Raw genomic sequence first — 21,164 nt, 5'->3', positions numbered from 1 at the left:
CTAGCAAATTGGCAACATTGTTTTTCCTCCATTGAAACGTATGTTAAGTAATTGATTGTTGGCGAAGCACCTGGCCCCTTCAAGAATCGATACATTTCCATAGGTTTGAATGGAGAGAAACAATGTTGCCAGTTTGCTAAATCCGCTGATGAATGAGATACGCGGTTTTCCTCGTCGATATGTAAAATATCAAAAAGGCACGAGGGGATTTAATGACATTTCGACACCGATTTTTTTGTCCGCACACCTGGTTCTTCTAGTAGTTTATGTCCACGCGTTTTTTTCCGCAGGGGAGTTCGTGCCGTAGTTCCTTGATTTACTTTGCGAGGAAAGCTCCGTACTCTTGAAGGATGCCTATCATTCTTAAAATGTTGGAGCGCCTTCAATTTCGCTCGATACGGTGCAACACCTCTGTTGTGAAATAGTTGCTTGAAGCGCCGTGGGACGCTGCCGCGTGGCCAATCGCACGCGTGGCGGCTGGCCAACTCCCAACGCGCATTGACGCCTACAAACCCAAGGGGATACTTCGAGCATTGCGCAATGCGTGAAGTGTTCCCTTAGGTTTGAAGGCGTTAGTGCGCGTTTCGTGCCGGTAGCTGCTCTGTGTTCGGCTCTAATATTTTAAATCGCGGAGTTGGCGTTTTTCAGCTCATGATTTTGAAATTTTTGCACATTCTGCATAGATTTTCCTCATTTAAATTGATGAAACAAAAAATGTATTAAAGGAAAATAGAAAATGTGTTTTGTAAATATTAAAGTGGTTCCGTGTCTTTAATGATCCCCAAAGCACATTAATTATTTCTTTTATCTTTTGGTTTTTTCCCCTTTTACATTCATTTTTGTATAGTTTCTTTCAACACAACTCTTATTTTAAGCGTGGACGTAAACTACTGGACAAAACAGGCACGCGGACAAAAAATCGTTGACGGATTGTCCTGAAACCCACTAGGGCATTTTTGGCAAACCGGATATAATAGCACTGCAATAAATATTGAATTTGAAGTCGCATCCAAGTTGATGGGAAAAAAATTTGCAAAAATTAAATTGTGAAGTCTATATTCAATGGGTCTGTTGCACTTGCACGCAAGAGATACAACCAACTGAATATACTATTTAAGGGTAAATTGGTTCAAAAATAACGTTGGGCACATCAAAATAGTCTGAAATGCGCTCCTTAGCATGCAATCAGCGTAGTTTTCATCACGCTTTTTCAAGTTTCCCACGTCTGCGAGTAGTTTTTCTCAGTCACCGTCGACCAGGTTTGTACAGGCAGAGGAGTAAAAAAGAACAGCCCAAAAAATGAACGCTTAACTCATTTTTTCTATTGTGTGATTCCATTGATTTTCAAGCGTTTGTTTCCTTTTTCTTTCTTTATTTTGGAAAAACAAAAGCTTTGAATCAATTGAAATCCTCCACAAGGAGAGTTCGTGACAGTTTCTAAGATTGTTTGTTTATTTAGTTTAGGTCTCTCTTCGGGCAAACCTGACTGCCCGCCACCAAGAAAAACTGCCCACATACGGGGTAAATTTGAAAAAGCTCGGTATAAACTACGCAGATCGCGTGCTGAGGAGTGCTGCCGTGGTAAGGAAAAACGCCGTGTGAACATGCGAGAGTTGCCAAACTTCCCAAGATAAAAGAAGCATTTTAGAGGAATGTTATGCATATTTTAACTTGAAATCTTTAGATATTTTAGATTAAAGTGTGAACAAAATTGTCTGAAAAAATTGAGGAAACATATTCCCAAACTCTTCAGTAAAATTGCTTCTTATCGAAAAAAATACAGCACCGTCTGAAGGCTCATACGACGTTCTTCCTTAGTAAGGCAGAGTGGATTTCAGACTTTTTTGATGTGCTCAACGTGATTTCCGAGCAAATGTGTCCTCTAAAAGTGTATTCAGTTGGCTGCATCTCTTTTTTGCAGACCTATTCATCCTTGTATCATATAACGTACGTGTTCCGTCATTTCCCTAAAGTCTTTAAATCAACTCAGCATGATCAAACTAACAAAACATATCGGAAAATAGCGGAAATTACCGCTGCGTAATCCATTCTAAGTTTCCCCATTATATTAGCATGACTATCGACGCAAATGATCAGCCTGATCCTTGTACTCTTCTCAGCTAGGAACGAAGTGTAGAGGTCATCTTCATGGACCTCAGTCGTCGTGTCTCCGTCTCCGCTTTTCGGTCGACAGCTCTCGATTATTTTCCTGTACTCTTCTCCGACGAATAATCCTGGCACAAAGCTGTTCACGAATGAATGGATGACACCGAGAAACCGATCAACGTTGGACTCGCTGACCGAAATCATCAGAGCGCAGTCTTTATTCTTCATCGCAAAGTTTCTGAAACAAGGATTTTCAGGCGTGATAGTAACTACGGCAACTTCAAGGCTATCTTTAACTTACGGGTGGTTTCACGATACTTGAAAAGTTTTGTCACCGTAACAGACAACACATTTTTCGGTCATATTTTTAGTCACTAAAAAAAAGAATCTTCAATTTGCCGCCGAGAAATATTTTTTCTTAAATCAAGGATTTTTCTGCTTAATATAAACTACTTTTTTGCTTAAACCAAGCCTTATTTTCCTTGCATAAGTTATACGGACTCAATCTAGCTGATTCCATCAGGATTCCACTTAAGCGCGCCAATACAGAAACTATACCACTAACATGTCGCTCTTACAGCGCTTCCGTGCGCTCTGCGACACTCAACCGTCACTGATAGCAACCCTGCAAGAGCTCTTCCGGCAAACGGTATCTCCTCATTTCCTGCCTTATTCATCAATCACAATTTGGCAGGTTAGTCTCTACGTGTTCTGTCAAGGGGGGGAGGGGGGCAATCTAGAACCTTCCTAGGCAACCTCTCATTGGACATCCTCAAATAATACTTCCATCAAAATTCATTATACTACTTATTCATTACTCAAAATTCATAATATTTCCATTTCACCGTTAAACTTATGTGGTTTCACCTGAAAGATGACTGGCAGGTTCTGGATTGCCCCCCCCCCCCCCCCCCCGCAGAAAACTTAGAGGCACCCTGTCCTGCCTAATCATGGATTGATGGAATGTGGCAGGAAATGAGGAGATGCGATTTGGCGGAGGAGCTCTGGCAGGATTGCTATCATTGGCGGTTGGGTGTCGTAGAGCGCGTGGAAGCATTTTCAGAGCGGCATGTTAGGTTTAGTAGATACTGCAAAAAATAAAAGCAGCCAAACCTGTAACATGACCGAAGAGTTTCCAAGACTTCCTCCAAGCTAGAATCGTTTCCTTCGACTTCCACACAACCGCAGTCATTGAGGTACGAGACGAGTCGGACAATCGAACGCCTACCGCTTCCTTGCGGACCAACCAGGATACAAGGTTTCCTGAGCCGGAATATCCGGTTCATCTGAGTGACTCTCCGAATCGCCTCCGGGAAGAAGATCAAATCCATAGGTTCCTCCGTCAGATCGTTCCACGCGCTCAAACTCTCCACCAGGAAGAGCCGCAGTTTGTCAGGGTCTTTGACCTCTTGGTATACGCGTTCTTTCCGGTCGAACGGGAGGTCCGTGAAAGTGGCGCACTCTTCCGGCGCGGACTTTAAATTGGGGAAATGGTTGCCAAATACTTTTTGGATGAGATCCTGTAACTGATTCTTTTCCATGGTTGTCACCAGTCGATCGCCGTAGACCCGCATGCACTCGTGTGTGATGATGGTTAGAGAGCGTCCGCGGGTTGTTTCAGGGTGGCAGGATCGGCCAGGGTCAGCCCTTGGTAGATTTCCGATAGGCAGTGAGGGTTGAAGACGTGCCGATGGGGGGTTGCTCCCGCATTGAAAGCTGATCTGACATCCTTGAAAATGTTGGTCATTGCACTCAATAGAGTGTCGCTTATTTCCGCCAGTGGTTTCATATCACAGAGGAAGTTTTCCAGGAGGGGCTGAAACCAATCAATATAAAATTTTGTGTCTTGGATGTATCAACAAGTGCAAAAATTTCCGAAGGAAAGTATTCTTCAATTGATAGGGTCATGGAAACTATCAACTTGGAAAAAATTTGAAATTGAAGCTCTTTCTAAGTTAAGAATGACGCGATTGCGGCGGGTGCACCTACGGATGTTTTGATAAGTAATAATATTACTGTCTACCATGTGACTTAATAAGTTTTAATATTAGTGTTTACCATGTGTCCTGACGATGATGATCTCGTCTGAATCGAAATGGCTATCGCCAAAATCTAAGATCTAGAAAATCAACGTGATCGAAGAAGTAACAAAGGTAAAATGATCAAAAAACTATTAACTTGGGGTCACCAATCACCGTTGTCAGTCTCACTTATATTTATGCAGTACAGTGGAACCACGCTAAGGGAAAACTATGGTTGAAATGGACCACTAGACAAGGTACGAATTTAAGCATTCTGATCAAGAGTGGCGGTAGCCACCCCCGGTCGAGGAAAATGACGTCCTACTAAAGTCCCGATTACAAACGGGTGGCCGACACTCTTAGTCACAGGCAACTCCCTTAACTTGAAAATTGATTCGGTTGGAACTCGACTGCAGCCCAAACGACGGCTCGGATTCCTACGATCTTGGTGTCTACGGACGGTGTCTTGGATTAATCACACAATAGAAAAATGAGTTAAGCGTTCATTTTTTGGGCTGTTCTTTTTTACTCCTCTGCCTGTACAAACCTGGTCGACGGTGACTGAGAAAAACTACTCGCAGACGTGGGAAACTTGAAAAAGCGTGATGAAAACTACGCTGATTGCATGCTAAGGAGCGCATTTCAGACTATTTTGATGTGCCCAACGTTATTTTTGAACCAATTTACCCTTAAATAGTATATTCAGTTGGTTGTATCTCTTGCGTGCAAGTGCAACAGACCCATTGAATATAGACTTCACAATTTAATTTTTGCCAATTTTTTTCCCATCAACTTGGATGCGACTTCAAATTCAATATTTATTGCAGTGCTATTATATCCGGTTTGCCAAAAATGCCCTAGTGGGTTTCAGGACAATCCGTCAACGATTTTTTGTCCGCGTGCCTGTTTTGTCCAGTAGTTTACGTCCACGCTTAAAATAAGAGTTGTGTTGAAAGAAACTATACAAAAATGAATGTAAAAGGGGAAAAAACCAAAAGATAAAAGAAATAATTAATGTGCTTTGGGGATCATTAAATTTGACACGGTGCTACAAATGTTTTTTTTTGGAAAAATATCTAGCTTTATTTTTCATACACACAACTATCAAGATTGAGGGTGCCAGATCTTTTTATCGCAGAGACGTCCATGATAACGTTTAGCGCGCGATGTGAATCACGTAGAGCATTGAGTTTTCATGAGCGAGTGGTTTCAATTCACGCACCAAGAATCATTAAATATCTTCGGGAGGAGTTGATTCCGGCGATTTTCGTTGTGCGCACCGTGGTTTACGTGAAATTTTGGTGAAGACACATGTATCAGAGTGCTGAAATTTGTACCTTGTCTAGTGGTCCATTATTATGTTAATGGTGTCAGCTTTAGAACAGCAGCCATAAAAAAATGACGATATTTTTAACAATAAGTGATAATTTTCTTCCCGCAAAAGTAGTGATAAAAACACTACAATGAATGGGTATGACTGCAATTAATCAAGAGTTCATTGGGAACACTACTGATGTGCAAATTTTAACGATAGTTGTTTTCTCGATTGTGCAAAAAGGCGTTACGCCTGAAGATCCCTCTTGGATCTTGCTCCTAAGCCCACACTACTGTGCTGTGGAAAAACGTCGTATGAGCCTTGCAGGGTCCTTAATATTCATCTAATGAAATGAGGATTTCTAGGAAAACGTACGAATAGTTTCTTCCCAATTTGTCGAAAATTTTGTTCGCAATTGAAACTAAAATATCTACAAATTTCAAGGCGCTTCCCTCCTGTCCTCTACTTTACTGTGCTAAGGAAGAACGCCGTATGTACATTCGAGAGTCACCGAATTTCCTCCAATATAATATTTATTTTTAGGAGAATTTTGAGTATTTTCTCTCGAAATTTCCAGGTAATTTAGATCTAATTGCGAATAAATTCCTCTGAAAAATTGGAGGAAAAATATTCACATTTTTTCTGAAAATTCATTTCTTGACAAAGGGAATTTGGTAACGTCTGATGGCTCATATCGCATTTCGACGGTGAAACTACCAAACCACGTATCTCGGTTTGCGACGTCGCAGACTTCCCGTCATACTTTATTTTTTAAATGAAAAACTACTTAACGTCTAGTCTTGAAAATTTCTGTGATTTTTCCTCTTTGTGCGGAGAAAATTCTGTGAAAATTTCAAGAAATGATATTGATTTGGTCGACTTCAAAAAAATAAAATGCGAGCGTAGATTTTTAAACACCGCAAACGAGATACGTGGTTTGGTAGTTTCACCGTCGATTTCTCCTTAGCAAGGCAGTGCTCTGCTCAAAATTTTAAAACCGCCCCGAGGGATAAATTGGAACATAACCTGGAGGTAAACTTTCCGATTGTTTGATATTCTTCGAAACAAGGGCATGGAAATATAATCTTACCTTATATATAGCTTTCATTGTATCTTCTGCGAGAGCTGGCATCCCCAAAATTGAGAAATGACGCAAAAGACGTCCATTATTGCATCTCCGAAAACTATTTTTGTAAGTGTGGGTCGCCAATAAAGTAAAATTTACAATTTTTTGGTGGATTTTTTTGGTTGGAGCGTAAAGTTCCGCTGTGTCTAGTAATTGTCTAATAGAAAAAAGGAAGAGAAGGAAAATCAAATTTGTTACGAAAAAATCGATGAGTCAACTGTTGATCTAATTTCATTACGTGAACGTAGAAGAAAAACGGGGTCAAAAATCACTAATGTGTGATCAATTTTCAAGGACAATTCTGTAAATTCTCTTACGATTTTAAATAGATTAATACGCGTAATATCCAAAATCTAAGCTCGGATTCGGATTTCTCGTGAAAAATTGATGAGATTTTATGTATCATATGTTAGAATAGCGCAAAGGAAAGAGGTTTAATGACGTAAAAAAACACTAATGTGTGATCAATTTTCAAGGACAATTCTGTAAATTCTCTTAAGATTTTAAATCGATTAAAACGCTTAATATCCAAAATCTAAGCTCAGATTCGGATTTCTCGTGAAAAATTCATGAAAATTCATGTATCATATGTTAAAATAGCGTGAAGGAAAAAGGTTTAACGACGCGTATAGATTCTGTTAGAGTGCCTGTATAGCGAGAGTATGGACAGAAGTGAAACTCCGAAAATCCATCAGGCCTTCACCGATGCTTCTGCGAATAAAGTTAGGGCCCAGAAATGCAGCCAACCTATGAATTTCAATTAGCCAGAACGATTTACTAATACTAATGTTACGAACCGTCGTTTATTAAGCACGTGTTTGACTCAGTTTTTGCATAAATTTACTCAATTTTGCGGAAGAACGCTCATTTCTGTACATTCTTGGCCATCTTGGTTAGAATTGGAATCTGCAGACTGGCAGTGAAATTTTGTGCGTTAGAGGTTGGTTAGAAGGGTGGCTGCACTTTTGGGCCCTAAGTCCTCCATGAAGCGATCTGTCCATACTCTCGCTATACAGGTACTCTAGATTCTGTCATACTCCCCCTTTGAACTACGACGCCGCCCCGCAGAGTGCGGCCCTCTGTGGACAAAAATAAAACAAGCAGTTCCAACGCCAAAGTGTTGGAGGGCGCTTCTTTAACACTGCGCATGCGAGGAACGTTTTCATACGGCCAAGCGATAGTATTGCGGACGGACGATGTATAACAAATTGCCTACGTGAAGGTGGTCCAGCAGCAACATACCCGCCGCTAGTCTCTGGAAAACAATAGAAAATAGTAGTTGCGTACGTTGCCAGCGAGCGCGCTGCGAGCGCTTCTGTTTCAATTACCTAGCTTCGAGTCGGGCCTCTAACTTTCTATTCTCTCTGACATAACCTTAAACCTTCAACCCAGAGCCGCAAACAGCTGACGCTTGACGATGCTGCGCCGAGAAAATGAACCAATCACAAAATAGCACAGTAATACGTCACTAAAATGAAGAGATCACGTGACTGTTCGTGATTTTTTCGAATCAATCTGAAACTACAACCTCGAATATGAGGCATTTAAGCATAACGAAGCCCCAAAATAGTTTAACCAGGTAATACGTCCGTGCGAGATTGTTATGCTTAAAAGCAAAACATTTCACGAAAACTTTTACGAATACCAGATGCAGAAAAAAATCAAATTTTCCCGGGTGTACCAGAATGGCGTCATTACCCATAAGGCAAAACGGTATGTAGTATAGTACATGTTACACCGGGGAGTCGAACGGCTGGAAAGGGCGCATCTGGTACCCAGAAGCGCCCAAAATTCACAACTCGATATCTGAAATTTTTTTTCGGAATTTGTCATCTTGAAGATATTTCTGACTCACTATGATGGTTCATTTTCAAATTTTCCGCTCAAAACTACCTCAGATGTGGGTAGAAAGTGGACAGGAAATAGGTCGGGAATCACTGGTCCGTAAGAAATACACGGGAAAAAGACGTCAACTTCAAATGGAGATTTCTCGCTTGAAACGCGAAATGCTCTAGGTGGTTAACATTTTCTTAATCCTCAGATATCCAACATCAATTTTACGAAAAAGATCTTGCGACTTTCTGCGACTATCAGAGATATTTGAAGTTTGGGTGTTTCACGTTGCTTTTAGATTGTTCACACAGGGCTTATTCGAGGTTGCCAACTTCGAATGAACTTTTCTTGAAAAATACGCAAAAAAACCTGAGGTATAACATTTTCTTATTCCTCGAGTGTTTTACTTTCATAGTGCCAAAGGGTTTTCCTATGTCAGCGCTATTATCTTCATTATTTACAGTCAAGTGTCTTTTGCCGATTTTTGTCCGCATCGACCATACGGGTGCCGCACTGTGCGCCGGTCACATTTGTAAGGCGCAATGATACAACTATACGTACTCTCCGGAATGCGGGAAGGTATCGCGCCGCACTTGAAGGCGTTTTTTAAACTGCCAGTTTCGTGACCGGGATTGTCGTGCCGCTGAGAGTCAGAAGCACCTGAACGATGGAGATATTGACCATACGACCTAATTCAGCTTTTAAGCCCTTTTATCTGGATTTTCTGTATTCAATCCCTGATTTGAAAGATACCTTATTTCTACCCGCTTATTTATTTTAATCATCCTGTAAAAACTGCCAGATCGCTCATTCAAATCCTAACTTAAACAAAGTTCAATTATGCGGTCAAAATTATGTAAAAATATCAAGGGAAAGCGGTCACCGCAGGCGTGGAGGCTATAATCATTTTACTCTTCCGCCGGTCACATTTGTAAGGCGCAATGATACAACTATACGTACTCTCCGGAATGCGGGAGGTATCACGCCGCACTTGAAGGCGTTTTTTAAACTGCCAGTTTCGTGACCGGTATTGTCGTGCCGCTGAGAGTCAGATGCACCAGAACGATGGAAAGATTGACCTTTCGACCTAATGCAACAGTTCTGCGCTCATCTCCTTGTTTTGAATTTTTGTTTTCAGCTTTTTCTCTTGCTTGGAATGAGCGAGTAATTTTGCCAAAACGTCCTGCCGGTGTTTTCGTTTCGTGTCAGCTTTAATGCCCTTTTATCTGGATTTTCTGTATTCAATCCCTGATTTGAAAGATATCTTGTTTCTACCCGCTTATTTATTTTAATCATCCTGTAAAAACTGCCGGATCGCTCATTCAAATACTAACTTAAACACAGTTCAATCATGTGGTCAAAACTATGAATAAATATCAAGAGAAAGCGGTCACCGCAGGCGTGGAGGGTACAATCATTTACTCTTCCGCCGGTCACATTTGTAAGGGCAATGATACAACTAAACGTACTCTCCGGAATGCGGGAGGTATCACGCCGCACTTGAAGGCGTTTTTTAAACTGCCAGTTTCGTGACCGGTATTGTCGTGCCGCTGAGAGTCAGATGCACCAGAACGATGGAAAGATTGACCTTACGACCATATTCAACAGTTCTGCCCTCGTGTCAGCTTTAAAGCCCTTTTATCTGGATCTTCTGTATTCAATCCTTGATTTGAAATCCCAGAAACCTCTTATTTCTACCCGCTAATTTATTGTAATCATCCTATAAAAACTGCCGGATCGCTCATTCAAATCCTAACTAAAACACAGTTTAATTTTGTGGTCAAAACTATGTAAAAATATCAAGGGAAAGCGGTCCCGTTGGTGTGGAGGCTACATTAATTTTACTCTTCCGCCGGTCACCATTGTAAGGCGCAGTGATACAACTAAACGTACTCTCCGGAATGCGGCAGGTATCACGCCGCACTTGAAGGTGTTTTTTAAACTGCCAGTTTCGTGACTGGGATTGTCGTGCCGCTGAGAGTCAGACGCACCAGAACGATGGAAAGATTGACCTTACGACCTAATTCAACAGTTCTGCGCTCATCTCCTTGTTTTTAATTTTTTTTTCAGCTTTTTCTCTTGCTGGGAATGAGCGAATAATTTTGCCAAAACAACGCCAGGACGCAGCCTTTTTTTTTTGCAGGACTGCCGGTGTTTTCGTTTCGTTTCAGCTTTAAAGCCCTTTTATCTGGATTTTCTGTATTCAATCCCTGATTTGAAAGAAAACTTTTATTTCTACCCGCTTACGTATTTGAATCATCCTAGAAAAACTGCCGGATCGCTCATTCAAATACTAACTTAAACACAGTTCAATCATGTGGTCAAAACTATGAATAAATATCAAGAGAAAGCGGTCACCGCAGGCGTGGAGGATACATTAATTTTACTCTTGCTCCTCGCCGCGCCGGTCGCCCGAGATGCAACCGAACGGTGAGGAGCCGGCGCTAAGCGTTTGGTATCGTCCCGAGGAATTCCTGAAGATAAATTCTTACTCTTCCTCCTTCGCTGACCCACTGAGCACTATCCATGTTGCACCGTTCGATTCAAATGGTCGAATCAGTATGTCTACGTTACGTCTCTTTCCTTCACGCTATGCTCGGGTATGACACATGGAATTGTATTAATTTTTAACGAGGAATCCGAATCTGAACTTTGATTTCGGGTATCACGCGTTATAAGTCAAATTTTCTAAAATCGAAAATCTTAAATGACTGACGTGGCTTAAAATGCCATCTCGGCTCCTGTTCGATGGATTTCTCTGAAATTTGGTGTCAGGGTATGATAAATGGAATCGCATCGGTTTTTTACGAGGAATCCGTATCTGAACTTCGATTTTGGGTATCACGCGTTTTAAGTAAAATTTCTCAACCTCAAAAATGCGAATTGACTGAAGAGGCTTAAAATGCCATCTCGGCTCCTGTTCGATGGATTCTCCTGAAATTCAGTGTCAGGGTATAATACATGAAATCGCATCGATTTATTACGAGGAATCCAAATCTGAGCTTTGATTTTGGGGATCACGGGTTTTAATAAAAATCTGTCAAAATTCAAGAAATTCAAAATTCGAAAATCCGAAATGGCTTAAAATGCTATCTCGGCTCCTGTTCGATGGATTTTCCTGAAATTTGGTGTCAGGAGGTATTTTTCGACGGGAAACTCGAATTATTAGTCAATTTTTAAAAATTCTCAAATCCAAGATGGCGGACGTGGCCTAATATGCTATCTCGGTTTCTCTTCGTTCGATTTCGCTGAAACTCGGTATCACGCGGTATTTTTCGACGGGAAACTCAAATTTCTGGTAGTAATATAATCAGAATTTCCATCAAATTATTACAATACTTTGTTTCAGATGAGAAAAAATAAACGGGTTTGAAATGACAATCGTGCTAGCTTTTGAGTCGATCAGATAACCTAGTAATTGTTTTTACAAAAAAATGAGTATATTTTGGACCCCTGCAAGAACATTTAAGAGAACTTATTTAAATATTTCGAAGAAAAGTTTTCATATTCATTAATTTAAATAATTTTGCTCAACTGATAATCCATGGTAAGATATCATGGAAAGCTCTCTCTCCACGTTTTTCGAACTAACGTGCCGTGCTAAAGAAATACACCGCACAAACATTCAAGAGTTGCCCAACTTCCTCCAATAAATTTTTTTGAGGAGAGTTTCACAACTAACGAATCAATTAGGGAGGAGCTCGGAATAGAGTCTGTCTCTGATTATATTAAAACAGCTTCCTACAAGTACTATAATAAACTTGAAATTCACTCAAATCCCCTAGCCAGGGACCTCACCATAGACGACCCGGTAAGGAGGCTAAAGAGGATCAAGCCTCGCGACTTGGCCTTTGGCGTCTAACTTAAAAAAAAAAAAAAAAAAAAAAATAACCATTTCTCATGTAATTACAACAAAGTAGATCTCTCATAATCTAGTTATTAGAGCTGCAACTGCCGACATGGAAAACGCATGAAAGCAATTGTAACTCACTTTTTACTTAATTAAGGTTCTTTATCATGCTCATTTATTTTTATTATTTTTATTTCTTTATTTTCTTTTAATCTATGTAACAGTTAAGAAGTATGAGTGTAGTCTGGATTTCATGCGAGTATGGGTTATGGAAGTCAAAGCTAAAAACAAAAATTAGACGTAGTCAATTTTTAAGTTACCTTATTTGTAAAAAGAAGATAATTAACACTTTGTAAAAGGTGGTTGTATCATATTTTGAAAAATAAAAAAAAAAAAAAAAAAAAAAAAATTCATTAATTTAAATAATTTTGCTCAACTGATAATCCATGGTAAGATATCATGGAAAGCTCTCTCTCCACGTTTTTCGAACTAACGTGCCGTGCTAAAGAAATACACCGCACAAACATTCAAGAGTTGCCCAACTTCCTCCAATAAATTTTTTTGAGGAGAGTTATGAATTTTCTTCTCGAAACTTTCAGATATTTTTGATCTAATTAAAAAAAAATATGAATAATTAAACGGAGAATATTTACAAGTTTTCCTGAAAATTCATATTTTATCAAAGGAAATTTGGCAACTGACGAAGGTTCATACGGCGTTTTTCCTTAGCACAGCAGATTAGAGGAATAGTCCACAAACCGTAGTATTTCCACCGAAGAGCTGTCATTGCCATTTTGAGCTGGAGTGGTCACATTTTCAATGAAGAAAAGCATTTTTTTCTTATTCGGAGCGCCCAAACTATTGCCAGCTTTTTTGACCAGTTTCATCCTCAAACTCCTACGAACCTCAGCTGCCCCAGTGAACCTTGAAAGGTGAATATTTTGAGTGGTCCACAACTCTGTTTTTTTCGACCTTTTCACCAGAGCGTTGCACAGCTTCGATTTGCCACAACCTAGAGGAATTTCTAAATATTAACCTGCAAATCATACTACTGGCTTATCGGAGGCAGTGGCGAGTCTTGCAAATTATAGCAAGATTGATTATCTTCAATATAAATGCATGACAAAAAAATATAAGAAATACAAAGCAAATGGGTTTACAAGGTTAAAAACAGAGTAAATAAACACAACAAAGACGTTTCGGGCCAATTACATACCTACCATTCTCAACTGGAACAAAAGCTAAAATTCAAAAATTGAAACAAGAATATGAGCACGCAACTGCTGCCAGCGTGACACGCGCACTAGCGCCTACAAACCTAACAGGGATACTTCACGCATTGTGCAATGCGTGAAGTATCCCTGTTAGGTTTGTAGGCGCTAGTGCGCGTGTCGCGCCAGTCATCCTCGCCCGCCGCGCTGCGGCGCTTCAAGCAACTGGATCGCAACAGAGGTGTTTCACAGTATCATACAGAGTTGAAAGCTCTTCAACGTATCAAAAATGACAGGTACCCTTTAAGAGTGCGGAGTTTTCCTCGCAAAATAAATCAAGATACTACGGCACAAAAAGAGAGCGGTTGTCCAAAAACTCACTAAGTCCTAGCACCCGTATTGAATAAGTTTAGCATAAATTTTGAATTTCATTAGAGAAAAAATCTACACGATATAGGCAGAAACATTCTTGAGTATGCCGTAAGAAGTTTTATTTTGAATCTAGAATAAAATAGCTGAATGAAAGCGGGTTTTTGCTTGAAGTAAGTGGCTTTTCTTTTTATATAAGCATTATTCCTTTACGCAAGCATTACCTTTTTTATTGATTCATAAGGAAATCTTCTCGGCGGTAAATTGGAGCGTATTCCTGATCGATCAACTCACTTTTTCCTCTGATGAAGTTAAAAAATCATGGTATACGTTATTGAATACAGATACCAGGACTTTGTAAGTTCTTTTACTACCGCTCACATTTTGTCTTCGTCTCCATTTAATTATTTGCGAGGGAACTTCTTGCTTTCAAAAGATGCCATCAATCATGATACTTTGGGGTGCCTTCAATCTCGTATGATACTGTGCAACACCTTCGTCGCGAAATAAAAGCCCCGAAAAAACGCGTGGACTTAAACTACTAGAAAGAACAGGTGCGTGGACAAAAAATCGTTGACGAAATATCCTATAGCCAAGGAGTGCATTTCAGAGTTTGCCAAGAGCTACAGCAATGGGGATGTTGCATGTGTGAGGGTTTTTCGATTTGACCATTGATTCTTATGTAAAAGTTCGCGAGAAACACGATGGTGCCACTGGTTTTCTCTGAAGTCATCTCCCAAGCTCAGAAAAAGCTCTCAAGTCGAGGCCAAAATGGAGGGGATTTCCCACGCTATCCTGAGAGTCCTCGTCTACATCAAGACAAACTCTCCATGCAAAGATAAGGAGCAAATATATTAGCAGGGTTGCCGTGTTTTCAGTTTTGGAGTCCCCAAATAAAGTGGTAGCCCTGTCAATGTATTTGCGCCCTATCTTTGCATGGAGAATTTGTTTTGTTGTTGAGGTGGACTATCAAGGTAGGGTGGGATATCCCCTCCATTTTGGCCTCACTTTGAGAGCTTTTTTTGAGCTTGGAAGATGATTTCAGAGAAAACCAGTGGCGCCATCGTGTTTCTCGCGAACTTTAACATCAGAATCAATAGTCAAATCGCAAATTCCTCACACATGCAACATCTCCATTCGTATTTTGGCATTTGGATCCGTTTTGTCCGTGCGTGTGAATGTCAAATTGATTTACCCGTCGGTCCAACGATGAGAACAGGGCGATCCATGGCTAGCATCTTCTCGGCAACGTAATGGAGAGCCATGGTATCAACACTGGGGACGAACTGGCGGCTCAAGGAAACGGCCCTGTCGAACGTTGCCTCTAGCAGGGACCCGCTCCACTCCACGAAGCTCTGCTGCTTTAGGTCCAGAAAACTCGTCCACAAGTTGTTGATGTTCGCGAACGAGTCCGAGTACTCGGGGAATTGCTCGCGGACGAAAGTCTCGAACTTTTGCTTGGATGCCGAGTCCAATTCCCCACCAAGTCCCCAAAGAGCGCTGAAGATGAAGCTTTGCCGGATGGTCGTTTCGTTGACGGAGGATTTCCCGTTGCAACATTTCAAGTCCACCAGGAGGGCCTCTATCAGGGCGCAGACTCCTTTGATCTTGTCGATGAGCGGCTGGAGGGAAATAGATGTATTATTGGACGAAGCGAATGAAATATGTTTTACATAGATATGAATAAGATTAAATATTTATTCAAAATATAAAACATAAAATAAAAAACAAAATTAATCTGTCCGGCAAATTGGGATACCCAATTATTCTGCCGGATCAAACATAAAATGGAAGTATTTCTATCAAACAGAACTATGTGCAGGTGAGAAATATGGGGTGTGCTTGTCGAAGCTGCATAAGAAACAATGTAAAAGTGTGCGTGATTCCTTTTGAAGAATTGGAAAAGCGGGATTTTACATTCTATCAAACAGACCAATGTGCCAACTGAATGCGAGATTCATGAGCCGCGAAGATGGGACGGAAGCGTTGTGGACAGGGCTCATGAGTTAAAGCGCACTACGAGGAGCATGAGCAGCAGCATCGACGGCATCCATTTCCGTTGACGTCACTGGCGCTTTATTATTCTCACTCACTCTTACGGTCTGATAACTAACGAGCACATCCCATATTTCTCACCTCCACATAGGTCTATTTGATAGGAATACGTCCAAATTAAATTCAACCAATAATAATCCAAGAAAAAATTGCAATAACGTAAATTAAAACTAGCAAAAGACGCAATTATAATTAACATTAATTAAGTACAAAAAATAAAAAAAAAACAATAAAATAAAATGTTTTTCAATTAATAAAACTGGATTATTTCAACCGTAAGTTCATCTATATTCATTTAATCATCTGTTCAGCCACTATGAGAAAAAACATTACAACGTGGGTCGTTGCCAAATTTTGTTGCATTGAACATGAATTTTTGGGAAACTGGTCAATATTTTTCCTCCAAATATCCAGAAAAAGTCAATTCAGACTTTAATTTTAAGTATCTGAACATTTCAAGGAAAAGCATTCATAAGTCTATTACAAAACAAGGTGGAGAAATGATGCTGGGTCCACACCATTTCACGGGGAAAACAAAGCCAAGAAATTCCAAAAATTAAAATTAGAGTCAAAATTAAATTTTTTGAGCTCTAATGCGTACCAGTACGAAACTGAGGGGGAGAGATTTAATTTTTGGAATTTCTTGGTTTTGTTTTCCCCGCGAAATGGTGTGGACCCAGCACCATTTTTCACCTTGTTACATACAGTTCGGGCCACTTCTCAGTGTTTTTTTTTCATCTCTTAAAAAATAAATATTGTTTGGGGGTTTGGCAACGGTGTAATGCTCATAAGATGTTACTCCTCAGCACTTCGACGCTTTCGAACGTACGCACACGGGGCTCAAACTGCCAACCTGGGTAATCGTGGCGACCGCAGAGACGCAATTCCGAGCGATGAAATCCACGGCCGACCGCAGGAATTTATCGAACAGGTCCACCAGCAAAGCTTTGTTAGCGGCCTTCATTAGAATCTGTTTCTTGAGGAGTCTCGACGCCCAGGAGCGTATGCTACCCGCACAACGGGACCAAGCCGGCTCCGGGTTTATCACGTGCACCGAACAGCAGCGGCTGACCAGCCCGGGGGACGCATTTGAGAAATCCTCCACTTCGAAAAGAATCCTAACCTGGTGAAACATATCGAAGAAGATACATAATAAATAAATTATATGCAAGCTTCTGTTGAACTTAAGGTGATTCGACGGACGCCATTTTGTGTGTCAGAGGGACGTGCGATAAATCGCATCGATTCGTTCCATAATTTAAGCTATCCTTGTCATTTTTTCAAATTTTGAGATCGCAATTCTGTTGTCAGGAGACTGAAGAATACACTTACCAATTTTGACAAACAAATTCAATGTAATAAATGCGTGGTTTTTCCAGAGGAAAAATATAGCATTCGAGTGCAGTGTCAATATCAGTATCAAAAGCGATATATTTCCTCTAAGAAAACCACGCATTTATTACATTGAATTTGTTGAAAAATTGTAGGAAAAATATTCAGAATTTTCCCAGTGAATTCGTTGTTCATTGAAGGGAATACGGCAACGCAGGGCCGGATTTACCCACTCGCCGTCCATGGGCCGCTTGTATTTTGCCGCCCCCTTCTCATTCGTTTTGAAACATCAATAAAAACCATCAAGTGAACGTGCTGAAGGGAGAGGGGTGGGGTGCATAAGACGCGTTTACTCGTGTTGGACACATTTTTTGCGAGAGCCCTGTCAACACTACTAGCAAAAGCTCATGGAACTTGGCGCGATAGTCAAGTTCTGTAAACCTATTTCTGTGTGGACAAGGCCTTCGATTCATAAGAAATGAACGAAAAAATTATGAAAGAACAAACATATATACGGTTAAATATTTTAACTTCCACCGCCGCGCCGTGCTGGCCTTACTGTGTTTGGCGCAATGCGTGAAGTATTCATGCAGTCTTGTAGGCGCTATGCGTTTAACGCCAACCGCTGCTGGCCGCTTTGTGTTTAACACAATGCGTGAAGCGTGAAGTATTCATGCAGTCCTGTAGGCGCTAGCCGCTAATATGTGTTACACGCCGACCGCTGCGCCGAGGGAATCTCCTTTTCATCTCAAATCCTCGTCATCATTGCTCTCTGCGCCGCGCCGTTCCAGGCCAAATTGCGTATTTGGTTTCTCTCTTAATTTGAATAATTAAAGGTACTGTCCCCTGTATCACAGAAAGACGACAAAATTAGAAATTACAATACTATCAGGAAATGATGGATATTGTCGCCTCTCCTCGCTTGAAATTTTTTTTCTGAATCCGATTTTTTTATACCTACATTTAAAACATTGCAAAATTTGCCGCCCCCTAAGTTTGCCGCCATGCGCCACGGCCCATGTGGCCACCCCCTAAATTCGGCCCTGCGACAACGTCTGAATGCTCATACGGTGTTCTTCCTTAGCACGGCAGTACAGTTATAACTCTCAAAATCACCGTTACCTTGGAGTCCCTCCTGACCATCTCATTATTTGAGAGATGTAGAACACCACCATCGTCCATCAGCGTGAACAGGTTCTCCGTCCAATTACCGTCAATTGGCCCATCGCATATGACCCACCAATAATTTGCCGATTGGTTCTGAAACCATTGTAAAGCCATGCACAGTTTATATGCATAAAATATAGGTTGTTGATTAAAAATCAAAATTTTGTTAATATGAAGTTTACTTCTTCGGAGAGCCCTGCACGGAATCCCAAAAACTTGGGCGCCGGCTACATTTCGCACTGAAAAAAAAAAAAAAAATCTTTTGGATCCTCACAATTCCTTGATTTTTGACCAATTTTGCGAGAAAAAGTATACTCTTGATTCAATTATTGAATCGAGAGCCAAGCCTCTTAATTGAACCTCCGAAAGCCTTGGTCAAGATGTCTTGTCGTTTATTTCAGTAGTGTCAGAGATCCGGCAGCAAATCAAATCTTCATTTCAAGTTCTAATTTGAGTCGCCAGAGCGCTGAACTGACAACATTGAATGCCTTATAGGCGAATTCTAATGTTCTATTTTATGCTGCAGGGTAAAATAAACTTTTTTGCCATTTTGACGGTATGAAAGCTAAAAATGCGATAAGTTAAATTATTGGACTTAGGACTGAAGCTTCGCATGTAAAAATTGTGAAATATCTGGGTCTCAGGAGGTAGAGTCCCTTTATACTGAGAGTAAAGAAAATGTGAATACATTTCTAATTGGTCCCCGTACTTTAGGCTCTCACAGTGTCACAAATGGGAATAAATATTACGTTTTCACCGATTTATTGGAGGAAATACGGCGACGACTGAATGCTCGTACGAATTTCTTCCTCAGCACAGCAGGATAAATCTTAGAATTCTTGGCCCTTTTCAGAAAATGCCTTCTAAAATTTTTTGGAGCCACGAAAGTATTTTTTTTAGCACAATTCTTCCCCTTATGTAACCTTACCTGCGCAGCGTCTTTGAGAAGTTTTCCGAACACACCATCTTGCCATGCAGTCTTCTTCGAGTCAAATCGACCGAACAGCTCGTCGTTGTTCATCGATGTGGGGTGGAAAGTGCGTTTTATTACTTTTTCTATGAGACCCGATTCTTCTGAGTTTGCATTAAGTCTATCTAAAGCCACTTTCAGCACCTTTAATGAAAAAAATAAACATTTTTCATCAAAACCGTGCTTTTGCCCCCACGATAATACGTCAAGAATAAAATGTTCCAAAGCTCAGGTTTTTTTAAGTTTTTCGATGTTTGCAGACGGAATACCCCTCCAAAAATTAAAATAAAGAATCAAGATTTGTGGGTTTTGATGAAGGTTCCTAAGTTTTCAGCGCGTGGAGAGAAAAATGCGATTAAGTAACTTTTTTTAGCAACTGAGTGAACTTTTTCACAATATTTTTTACCGTCAACCCGTTACGGAAGATGCATTTTATGACGTATCAAGCATACCGTTTACTCAGTATTAGTAACTCCACCATAAACAACAGATTTATGATCAGCGTCGTTGGATCAAACTTTCATAATATCGATTCGTTTCTCTGGAAAATAAGTCTCATGGATCCATAATGTTAAATAATTCGACAAAAATTATACTCTTGATTTCATTGCATTTTTGCTTGAATCAAAAGGAAATCTGCTTAATATAAGAGGCTTGCCTCTCAATTCAAGCAAAAATCCGACTGAATCAATAGTATTTTCTCTTGTCTTTAAGAGTCTGGATTCTAGATCCAAGATACTTTTTTTTCCAGCGAGCGACCTGATTTTTGAATCAACCTCAATTCTAGAAAATCGATTATCACTCCAAGAATATAATTAAACCAAAACGAGAAGTCCCCCGACTGAAAAAAATACCGACACTAATACTGTCGTGCTAAGGAAGAACGCCGTATGAACCCCCAGACGTTGCCATATTTCCTTCAAGATAAACCAAACTTACTGAGAAAATCGTGAATGTTTTTCCTCAAAACTTTCAGTCAATTTTGTTCACGCTTTAATGTAGAACATCTGAAAATCTCAAGGAAAGATATGCATAACTTTCCTCTAAAATACATGTTTTATTCGGGGAAATTTGGCAACTCTAGAATTTTCATCTGGCGTTTTTCCTTAGCACGGCAGGATAAAGCGTCAAGTTGGCGAGGTAGCAGGAAGCAATGGCGTGGCGTGAATTGCGATACATCGATTGTTATTCCATTTAAACCTACGGTGAAGAATCGATTATTAAGGTGTTCGCTGCGAACACCCTGTTTACCGATCCTTTTCCATAGGTTTAAATGGTATAACCATCGATATATCGCATATCACGCCACGCCACTGGTAGGAGGCATCAAGTCGTCACTCTTTTGACGCAATGGCGTATCTCAATTTCTACTTGAGTCCTAGGAACCATTAAAATACACGGATAATAGAACTCACTCTAAAACCGAGATACGTTCTTACGTCCGAGGGGAAACGAAATGACGTCTGAGGACGAGCCGCTGCTCTGATAACGAGCTTACGTTAATTATCGTTGTTTTACCGGCTCCCGGACAACCGGAAACTATCGTCGCCGGCTGGGCCTCCATGACGTCACACAGCTCCACAATTTTCCTGACGACGTATTCCTCGGGCTCCAGGTCCAAAGTTGCCATCACCTCTCTTATCGCGTCTCGTTTTTTCGAAGCTCCCAAGTCCTCAGCGATGATCGTTTTAGTGGCGAAGACTCCATCGATGATGCTCTGGAACGAAATTAATTAGTAATTTTTATTGAGATTTTTCGGTTTTCGGCTACTCATAATGCCAAAACAAAAGTTGAGCTGTTAGCCGACTT

General features: G+C 40.5%; 1 protein-coding gene across 1 annotated transcript in view; it reads right to left on the bottom strand.

Annotated features, from left to right (window-relative positions):
• The window catches only part of LOC109037647 (dynein axonemal heavy chain 6), a 60,933-nt gene that overhangs the window by 9,800 nt on the left and 29,969 nt on the right, over positions 1 to 21,164 (bottom strand). The window contains 10 exon segments of the mRNA XM_072305322.1: positions 2,035 to 2,344; positions 3,220 to 3,705; positions 3,708 to 3,922; positions 6,533 to 6,725; positions 13,011 to 13,263; positions 15,027 to 15,453; positions 16,740 to 17,009; positions 18,341 to 18,478; positions 19,314 to 19,499; positions 20,854 to 21,072. Of these exon segments, the coding sequence (XP_072161423.1) occupies positions 2,035 to 2,344; positions 3,220 to 3,705; positions 3,708 to 3,922; positions 6,533 to 6,725; positions 13,011 to 13,263; positions 15,027 to 15,453; positions 16,740 to 17,009; positions 18,341 to 18,478; positions 19,314 to 19,499; positions 20,854 to 21,072 (2,697 nt within the window).

Source organism: Bemisia tabaci, chromosome 10 (assembly GCF_918797505.1).
Source record: "Bemisia tabaci chromosome 10, PGI_BMITA_v3".
Taxonomy (NCBI): Eukaryota; Metazoa; Arthropoda; class Insecta; order Hemiptera; family Aleyrodidae; genus Bemisia; species Bemisia tabaci.
This window is presented reverse-complemented; position numbering and strand designations above follow the sequence as displayed.